Here is a 10,098-nt window from a genome sequence, read left to right as displayed (position 1 = left end):
CCTCAGCTTTCCTCTTCTTGATCTCATCAAGCTCTCTTTTCAGGGCCTTCCTGTGTTTTTCTACGACTGTCGCTGTCTCATCACTCTTGCACGCTTCATCAATTAGTTTAGCATAGTTCTTTGTCAACACAACGTGCCTCACGGCTTCCATGGTTGACTCCGGTCTCTCGTCATGCATAGCCAAAATTGTGTTTGTTATCTGCGGCGCCAATGCATCGTCAGCGTCCCAAGTCCATCGCCGCCTTATGAAATGGTAGGGCATCCGTGTCACCGCGTTCATATCCATTACTTTTAGTATGTGACAGCACACAATGTCGTCCCATTCAAATTTGCAGCATTAGCAGTAGTATTCGCCTTGGCCTATCGAGGCTTTCACGAAGTAGTTCCTTCCTTTGTCCGGGTCTTCAAGTTCTGAATCCGACATGCCCAAAATATAACACACCTTGAAAGTATGTTCATCCACCTGGAAAGCCGTGAACATGCTGGCACGCTTTATTTCTTCCTGGAATCTGCAAGTTTTGTGTGTTTTTTGTTAAACTATAGTGTGCTGTTTTTTGTAGCACCTTATGTTGTCGTGGCCAATAGAAGTACATTTCGTTTGAACATGTCAAATATAGTACATTTAAACATGGCAACTATAGTACATTAAACACGGCAACTGTAGTACATTAAACATGGCAACTGCAGTTCATTAAACATGGCAATTGTAGTTCAGTAAACATGGCAACTGCATAACATTTTCAACTGGCATTGGCATTTCCATACCAACATGCCCAATGGAAGTACAATGCATTAAACATGGCAACTGCATTTCATTAAACATGGCAACTGCAGTTGAGTAAACATGGCAATTGCAGTTCAGTAAACATGGCAACTGTAGTTCATTAAGCATGGCAATTGCAGTTCATTAAACATGGCAACTGCATAACATTTTCAATTGGCATTGGCATTTCCATACCAACATGCCCAATTTAAGTACAGTGCATTAAACATGGCAACTGCATTTCATTAAACATGGGAACTGCAGTTGAGTAAACATGGCAAACAGTAGTTCATTAAACATGGCATCTACATATCATGGTTACTCCGTACTCAATGACTAATTTTCAAGAAATCATCATTTTCAAATAAGCTTTTCAATTGCATTGCATTCTATATGGCACCTACTGCCTTCATGCTTGTGCAAATAAGATTGCAACACAACTAACTTACTTGTTAAAGATCTTGTTGGTGTATATCTTGCTCATTTGCCTCTCCATCGGTAAATACGTTAGCAATTTTAGCTGCTTTAGCGCAGTGTTTGCTTCTTGCTGTAGCTCAGATCCCAGTATTTTTTGTTGCAAAGCTGTGTATTGCTTGGCAAACTGTAGCAATGAGTTGCCAGGGCTCACGTACCGCTTCAAAACAGCATTGAACCCCTCGCTACGCTGCGTAGTCTGCAGAAACGGGAAGAAGCACTGCATGAAGTAGGCCGGCACCCAGTACATTCGCTTCTCCCACAGGCTAGCAAGAGTCTCGTTGTCTTGGACTTGATATGTTTCAATCATGGCCATCCAGCTCCTTTCAAACTCCTCCACCATCAAGCTGTGGTCCACGCACAGCTCTAATGCCTTGTGCAGCTCTGGACAGTCAGCAAAGAATGGTCCTAGCGTCTCCTCAGCCTTATTTATAATGTGCCACCTGCAGTGCCTGTGCACTGCCAACGGAAAGACCTCCTCTATGCCTACATGCATGCTAAAATCCTGGTCTGTTATTCTGTTCATCGGAGCAAGTCCATCCATGCACTCCAAGAAGGTCTTGAACAGCCAAGTGTACCCATCCGTGTCTTCATTCCGAACGAGCCCGCATCCGAACTGCAACGACTGATTGTGGTTATTTATTCCTATGAATGAAGCGCATGGAATCTTGTACATATTAGTGAGATATGTCGTGTCGAATGAAATGCAATCTCGAAAATGTTTGTAGGCTCTTCTTGCAGCACCATCCACCCAATACATGTTCCTGACACGGTCCTCATCGTCTAATCTTATCCTGTAGAGGAAATCTGGATCTTCCTTCGCTTTCTCATCGAAGTAGGCCATTATGGCCTCTATGTCAGCCAACTTGCTCTCTCTATGGTACTTTGCCTTTAGGTTTGTCATGTCAGCTGGTATGTAGGGCATGCTACTCAGAGTCCCTCTTTTGTTGTGGATGAGTGATAGTATCTCGACCATTCTTGATGGACCGACGTTACAATCATGTAACAGCTTTATGAATTTCTTCTCGAGGGGGGTGAATCCTATGTGTGCGGTCAGAAATTTTACCAAGTCGAACTTCTTTATGAGTTTGTGGTTGTGCTCGTCAAAATATTTAGTGACCACCCACTGTGCTCCATCTACGTTTAGCTTACACCAGACAGGGCATTCCGTCTTGAGAATGATACCTCTCTTTCGTTCCGGAACGACAGGCGCAACACCTTTCCCCTTCTTGTTCCTTCGTGCCTTGTAGCACCTCATCTCACCTCTGGTGTACTCGTTAGTTTTCTTAATTTTCCTATGGTATTCGGTGTTGACCGCAAACCCATGGAACTTTGCATATGTCTGGTAGAATTCCTTTGCTTCTACGAACGAATCAAATCTCTGCCCAACGTACGGTGGCTGAGGTATCATGATCTCTGATTGCCCACCATCTTCATCCCCTTGTGCTTCGTCATCAGTTTCATCATTCACTTTAGTATCGGCGGCAGTTTCATCTACTTGAGTGTTGCCAGTGCTTGTGTTCAAAGGTGTGCTTGTCGGCATTGCTGGAATGATTGCCATTTCCGACTCTGACTCGGCATTGTTTGCGGCATGATTGTTGGCTGTCTGGTGGAATGCGTCTTCCATGCGCTCAGAGCTCCCCGCAGTAGATGTCCTCGCGCTACTGTTGGTTGTAGTTGAAGGTCCTGTAATTAAAAAACAGGTACGAGCGTAAGATTTTGCTTGAATGACATGTTTATCGTAACGGAGTACATCAACTGCAAGTGATTTGGCATGACTTCATTCAAACAGCAAGCTGTGAGTCTGCATATGGACATGCATGGCAACTGTAGTTCTCCAGTCATGGCAGCTATAGTCCAACAAACATGGCAACTAGCTCCTTTCAGTACCAAAACTTGGATTCTATATCCATGGCAGCTGCAGTCCTACATACATGGCAAATACTGCTGCCAATACATGGCAACCAGTATATTCTAGCATCAAAACTTTGTATTCTTGGCTTGAGCTCACTAGGCAAATGCGATCAATCATTAGTGTTGCACACATGCTTTTAGCAATTGGCAAATCCCGAAGACAATACATGACTCATTGCACACGACCACTTGTTAGCATTTTCTGTTTGATTTTTTCCACCATCACTGTTACAAATCTTCTTTTCCTCGCATGTTATTCCCACAAAAACAAATGCAGTGTTGTTTTGTGGTTCAAATTTTCTTACCTTGTTGTGCCGCATGTGCCCATCTTGTGTGGTCTGTCACACCAATTTGACGTGCTCTATCTGCAATCTGTGAAGTTTGCCATGAGACGTTTGCCGATGTAGCACCACCGAAATAACCTGTAATCATGGTAGTAGTTGGTCAATGCATGGCAACTATAGTTTCTTCAACATGGAACATGCAGTGGTCCAACCATGCCACACAAATTTGTTCACACTTGCCATCCACGGTTGTTTATACATTGCAATCACATTTTGATCATACATGGCAACTGCAGTTGTCCAGGTATGGCAACTGCAGTTGTCCAGGGATGGCAACTATAGTTGTCCAGGGATGGCAACTATAGTTGTCCAGGGATGGCAAATGCAGTTGTTCAAGGATGGCAAAGCAATTGTTCAGTCATGGCAACTGTAGTTGTCAACTATGTTCATTCTGCTAATTCACCATCCGCAACTTCATTTTTTATGGACTCACCTGTATATGATGTCGATGGCAGGTACATGGGTGCCGCCTGATGCCACGTGCTGCATGAAGGTTCTGCATTTTTTTCGACATAACTCGTGAGTCTTTTGCCATCCTTTGCAAGTTTATTTTTAATGTCCACACCAGTATGTTTCTTTTTTCGTATGTGTTACCTTGATTTGCCACATTAGCTAGTTGAAGTTGGTTGCCCGTACATTTGTCAGTGTTAGCACCCTGTGACTGAACTTGCCATGGTGCCCCCTGAGTGTGTTTCGGTCATAAGAACCTGCGAAAAATGACATTGTAGGACATAAGTAGAATGTCATCTTCATCGTCGCGAACATGGCAAATGTTCTTTTCTTTGTTATCCATGCATCATACCAATGCCTGCGTACTGCTCTAGTAGTGGCAGCAACGGCCCTGCAGAAATGAGTTGACTGTACTCTGCTGCATCCCAAGGGGGTGTTTCTCGCCTTTGAGAAACCCAAGGATCAGTGCCATCTTCGTGATTCATTCTTTCCGCGTTTTGTTTCTGCCAATGTGTTCTCAATCACTGCATGGACAAGAACGCATCAACAATCCGCAAAAAATGTATTCTTCTACTGTTTGCACGTAGAAGATAACACGGCAGTCTTATCACATTTTCATGTGCAGGCAATCAACACATCATGGCAAGTAGGACATGCACATCCACTCTCTTTTCTAAAATCTGGGTGCCAGCTATCCTTTCGATTCGATGGCAACAACCACTACAATAGGATGGCAAGCAACAAGTTAACATGGTGGCAGTTAACAGCAACGATAGGTGGCAACTGACGTTAGACACAAGTGGCAACTAATTTTCCTACCCCCCCCCCTTTATGCCAAATTTCTCCTTTCTCTCCCTTTTTTAGGGATTCCTACGCATCCATTCATTACCAACTACTTGCACCAAGCGAACTGAGAACCTAAGCTCAACTCTAGCGTAGTACATGGCAGATCTGGTGTATGCTACTTGATAAATGCGAAGACACACAAAACCATGTAGTATTTTGCCCCGATAGCGTGGATCCAGTCGCCACCTTCGTTGGTAAATTTGCAATTTCTGGCCAGAAGAAGGATGAGAAGCAGTAGGAGATCGGAGATTCACCTGCTTTTAGCTGGTCGTCTTTGGAGGGCGGGGGGTGGGGGGGAGGGGGTGTGGTTAGCGGTGGGAAGGCCCTACGGATCTGCTCTGGTTGCCATGGCAACCAGAGAAGACCGACGATGGAGGTAGGGGATCGAGAGGTGGGAGACGATGACGGCAGTCGGGACTGGGGATCGAAAGGAGGCCGGGACGGCTGGGTCGTGCGGGCAGCGCGGTCGTCTGGCCCGGACGTGTGGGCGGGTTTGGCACACACCGGACGTGCGGGCTGTGGCTTTACGCGCCCGGACGCGGTCGTGCGGGCGGGTTCCTCTCCATGCCATACAAGGCGTGCAGCACAATCACCCGATACATTACACGTGTGGCAGTTATCGGGACCCTAGATTTTAAGTATGGTAAAATTTGAAGGCCATATCGGCCTCAACAAACTAATCCTTTGCCAGTTCAAAAAAAAAGGAAAAACTAATCCTTAGGCACCACCAACTTTGACCCCCAAAAAGGGGAACATCGCTAGCGCATCTACGCAGCATAGTCTGTTGTAGGTAGCTCAAACTGGCAGGAATGTACCACGGGCCATGTCCACATGGTGGTTGGAGACAAGTTGGCATCATTTTGTGCGGTGAGAAAACGTTTTCTTCTTGATCAAACGTGCGCGCGTTTTAGTGCACTGAATCGATGTTCAGTGCGAGGTATGCGCGGAGAGATCCACCCTCTCCTGTGAGTAACTAGTAGCCGTGAAATGCTAGTCCATTGCAAAAGCCATTCACCGCACTGTAGCAAAAGTTGCAGCTAAAATCTGTACTGTTTGGATTTGGATACATCCCAATCTATCAGGGATTTTCGTCGCCAAATGTAGTGCAATCTGTATGTCTGTTTTCCCTTTTATACGAATAAATACAAAATGGTCTACATTGAAATTCAGAGAGAAATGCCTATATGTACTGTAGCATGTGAAGTTTCATCATCATCAAAAAGCAAAAGAGAGAAAGAGTAGAGGTGGACATGGTGGCAAACCATACCCGGGCAGGAGCGGCAGTGGAGTAGCGGAGACGCAAAGGCAAAATGTACGAGAGCTCACCGACTTGCTTAGCTGTCACCACGCATGGCCACATGGGCATCCATGTTACTGCCATGTTCATGTTGCAGCCTCCACGATCACATGCGCGCACACATAAGTACAATATGCAATATACAATCATCAACCAGAGCACCGGGGGAGTTCTTGTTCAATTCACACTTAAAATCTTTAATTTGGCACCTCGACTACAACCATCGACCAGACACCATTCGGATCAAAATCGACAAAATAAGAAAAAGGAAAATGGAACAATCAAGCGCACAAGAACCAATGTTTAAGCTTAACCAAGGAGGAGGGGGAGGAATAAATTAACAGAGAAGAGAAAATCTGACAAGATCTGAGCCAAACTGGACTTAATGGAGAACGGAATTGCAAGCCAGATCAACTGATCAGAGCATCCTGAGTAGCATGGCCGCGGCGCCCACGGCGGCGGCGAGGGGAGCGGCGTTGCGGGCGGCGATGGGGGGGGCGGCGGATTTGGAGGATGACTTGGCGGCCGGCGAGGAGGAGGAGGAGGAGGATGAGCCGGAGTCGGGGGAGGAAGAGGCGGGGCCCTTCTTGGCGGTGACGGCGAGCTTCATGCCGGAGTAGCAGTAGCCGTAGCTGCAGATGAAGAAGTAGTCCTTGGCCTCCTTGAGCTGGAACGCGTAGCTGGTCCCCTTGCTGTGGCTGCTGATGGCGCTCTCCTTGTCGCAGTTGTCGTACCCGACCTCGTCCACCTGCACCACGTCCGACCGCCCATTCTGGTACTCGAACACTGCAGCCAACCAAACAACCAAGCTCAGTTAGCTTCTTCCCCCATCAATGGTGCGTACGTGGCTGAAGCAGATCGGGAGGGAGGAGAAATGTGGAGCTTACGGAGCCAGTCGCCCTTGTAGAAGGGGCGGTGCTTCTTCACCCAGGAGGTGTAGTCCACCTTGGGGTTCCACCCCTTCTCGTCGCCCACCGTGTAGTTGGTCGCCACCGCCGCCGACGGCAGCGACGCCAGCACCACCGCCGCCAAGACGGCCATCACCGGCAGCAGCATCTTCCCTCCTCTCCCTGCCCGGTGGCACACCTCCCGATCTGGATTGGCAGCCATGGCAAGCTCCAGGCGCTTCTTGTCTTGGATGTGGGATGGGGGTGTGCTGGACTTTGCTCCAAGTAGTCTATATTACCCGTGGGGAGTGAGTGAGGGAGTGAGGTTGTTGGTGGCTCAAGGTGAAGATGAAGAATGGGACCGTCGTCGGTCGGCGTCTTGTCTGTCACGGTGGTGTACTGTACTACTGTCTGAAGGATTGCTTGCACAGTTGCACTGAGATTCATCTGCCTGGCCTGTAAGATCTGGTGGTAATTTTTCTTGCTACAAAGTACAGCAGAGCCATATGCATCCATTATGATTCTCCAGAGCTTGCATAACTGCACATAAATCTACCTGGGCAGCACTGATCTAATGTACATTAATCAACTAACTCATGTGAATTCACCTCCCGACTCTGTAGTGTTATTTGCTAAAGAATGCACTTCATTTTACAACGAAAATCCTGATTCGTGTCTAGGTCGAGCTGCTAGATTGCTAAATATTTAAATCTGGTTTAGCATTTCATTTCTTTGCAGGGTGATTGCTGTTTGGTCTAATCATTGTGTGCTTTATGGCAGGGGCCAGGGGGGATCTCGGGACTTGTATGATGCATGGTTTATGGGATCTTTGCATGGGTGGGGGTGCATCATCTATCATTGTTCATTTTAGGTTTATTGTCCAGTACAAAGCAAACTTCTTTTTTTGTATCATGGTTTATCATTGGGCATTTTCTATTTGATAAGCAAAGACTTTCAAGTTCCCTTTGCAGTGAAGCAAAGAGTTTTTATAAGCTAACTACTGGTGGTTGTGGAATAAATTATTCCTCCTAATTGCAACTTTTCCAGAAATAAAAATACCCCCTGGTTGCAACTCATGGAGAGGGAAACACCAACGATACATTTTTTTTTTGAAATGGAGGTATACCCCCGGCCTCTGCATCATGATGATGCATGCGGCCTTTTTATTAAAAATTCAGAAATAGTCATTACAAAGGTCTTACAGCTCGCAAACGGAGCAAAATAAAGCACAAAAGACAACCGGTATGGTGATAGTAAGGACAAGCTCTCTAGACTCCTATCCTGTTATGCGACCGCCATCCGAACCGGTTGAATATAACCCGAGCCACCATCTCCCATTGGTTGCATCCAGTAACCAAAGGCTCCCTGAAGTCCGTAGGAGTAAGTAAGGACCACGTACGGATCCAAGTTGTAGCTCTGAAGATAACCTGCAAAAAAGTTAAATTGTGTTGTCTGTTAAAAATCATATCATTTCTGCAGTTCCATATAGCCCATAATAGCGCACATATTCGAATCCGAATACGAGCTGTCGTGATCTTTTCAACCCCAGCTAACCACGTCCCAAACAAAGACGCAATATCTACTGGAGGATTGTGTGACGCCCGGATAATCAAGCTACAGTAACCTCTGTTGATGATGCCACATCACCACTCTTACTGTTGCTAACCTCGCAATGATTCGAAACATTTTCAAATTCAAATTCAAATTAATGTCAAGCGACAAAGTTTTCAAAATATTAAACTAAAATGTTGGAGTGTGCAGTTAAATGCCTAGGTGATTATAGTGCAACAAACACCCTTTTTGAAAATGTCTAAATATATTAAAATGAAATAAAATAGAAAAGTGAAATAAATAAAAGGAAAAGACAAATCTAACTAAAAATAAAAAGAGGCACCCCCGCCACTGGGCCATCTGTGGCCCAGCTGGCCAGCCCAACTGGGCAAAGGCCCAGCCGACTGGCCTAGCCGGCCGACCCAGCCCCCTCCATATCCCCACCAGGGAGGAAACCCTAACCCACGACCCACCTCACTCCCCCCCGACGCCACCTCTCCCCCCTCCCGATCCAGATTGGATCGGGATCGAACCACCCCACTCCCCTGATGACGCCCGCTTCTCCGGACCTCCACCCCGTCGAACGCCGCCCCCTGCCTCCTCCCAGGCGCCCCCCCCCACTCGACTGGATCGAGGAGGGGCTAGATCCCGTGCCCCCCCAACGCGCCTCGGCGCCGCCCGTCACCGTCGGACTGCCTCGTCCCCGCCTCTCCCTCGCGCAACTCCCTCCCCGAGTTGGACATCGTCGCCGTCGCCCCGCTACTCCGGCCCTTCCCCGAGCGCGCCTTTGCACATCTACAGGGCTATGTGAGCCCCCTTCTCTTCCCCTCTTCTTCCCTGGCGGATCCGCCGTCGCGTCCGCACGCGCACACTCGCCGCTCGTGCTGCTTCCGCTCCCTGCGCGCCACGCCAGACCGCGCCCGCGGCTGACGCCGTCGGTGCTCTCTGCTACGCCCGTGCGTCACCTGCGCGCCGGACCTCCCCTGACCCGCACTCCCCCCCCCCGCAGCTTCGTGCCTCGCCCCGGCTCCCGCGCACCCGCGTCCGACGACCCAACCACGGCGCCCCTCGCCTTGCGCCCCACCTCGTCGCCTCGTCGCTCCACCAGCGGTGCTGCAACTCCGGCGTCGTCCTTGCGCTGCCCCGCGCCCGCCGTTCCCCCATGCGCCCTCTCCAGCCACGGCCAGCGGGCCGCCCTGCTCCCCTCGCCCCGTGCTGTCGCTGCCTTGGCCGCCGGCGCCCAGGCGCGCCGATGGCCACCCCTGAGCCAGCGTCCGGGCTCGCCCCTGACGGGCGCCCACGCACCCGTTAGCTCCCGTGCCTGTTAAGGCCCTGTGTGCCACTGACTAGGGGGGCCCACCCCTCAGAACAAAAAAAAGAATTCTAATAATAATAATAATAATAATAATAAAATTAATAAATTTAATTAATTAATTAATTAACTAACTAAATTAATTAAGTTAATTAATCCTACTTAGATAATCTAATTGACCAGTTAGTTTAGTTAAACAGTGTTTTGTTTAACCTAAACCCTAATCAACCTATGAGAGTATGACAGGTGGTTCCCACTGG

At 48.2% G+C, this 10,098-nt stretch overlaps 1 protein-coding gene across 1 annotated transcript; it reads right to left on the bottom strand.

The window, feature by feature from the left end:
- Positions 1–6,258: 6,258 nt before the first annotated feature.
- LOC123045100 (mavicyanin) lies at positions 6,259–7,296 on the bottom strand. Its single transcript, XM_044468035.1, has 2 exons — positions 6,976–7,296; positions 6,259–6,874 (listed from the first exon to the last, which is right to left on the bottom strand). The coding sequence occupies exons 1-2, from the start codon at positions 7,196–7,198 to the stop codon at positions 6,507–6,509; spliced, it is 591 nt and encodes a 196-aa protein (XP_044323970.1). The 5' UTR covers positions 7,199–7,296; the 3' UTR covers positions 6,259–6,506.
- Positions 7,297–10,098: the final 2,802 nt, after the last annotated feature.

This window comes from Triticum aestivum, chromosome 2B (assembly GCF_018294505.1).
Source record: "Triticum aestivum cultivar Chinese Spring chromosome 2B, IWGSC CS RefSeq v2.1, whole genome shotgun sequence".
Taxonomy (NCBI): Eukaryota; Viridiplantae; Streptophyta; class Magnoliopsida; order Poales; family Poaceae; genus Triticum; species Triticum aestivum.
Note: the sequence above shows the minus strand (reverse complement) of the source record. Positions and strands in the feature narration are given on the sequence as shown.

Coding starts and splice junctions, on each gene's coding strand:
- LOC123045100 (XM_044468035.1), bottom strand. CDS start 7,198: ATGGCTGCCAATCCAGATCGGGAGGTGTGCCACCGGGCAGGGAGAGGA. Junction 6,875..6,975: donor CTACAAGGGCGACTGGCTCC/GTAAGCTCCACA, acceptor GGTTGGCTGCAG/TGTTCGAGTACCAGAATGGG.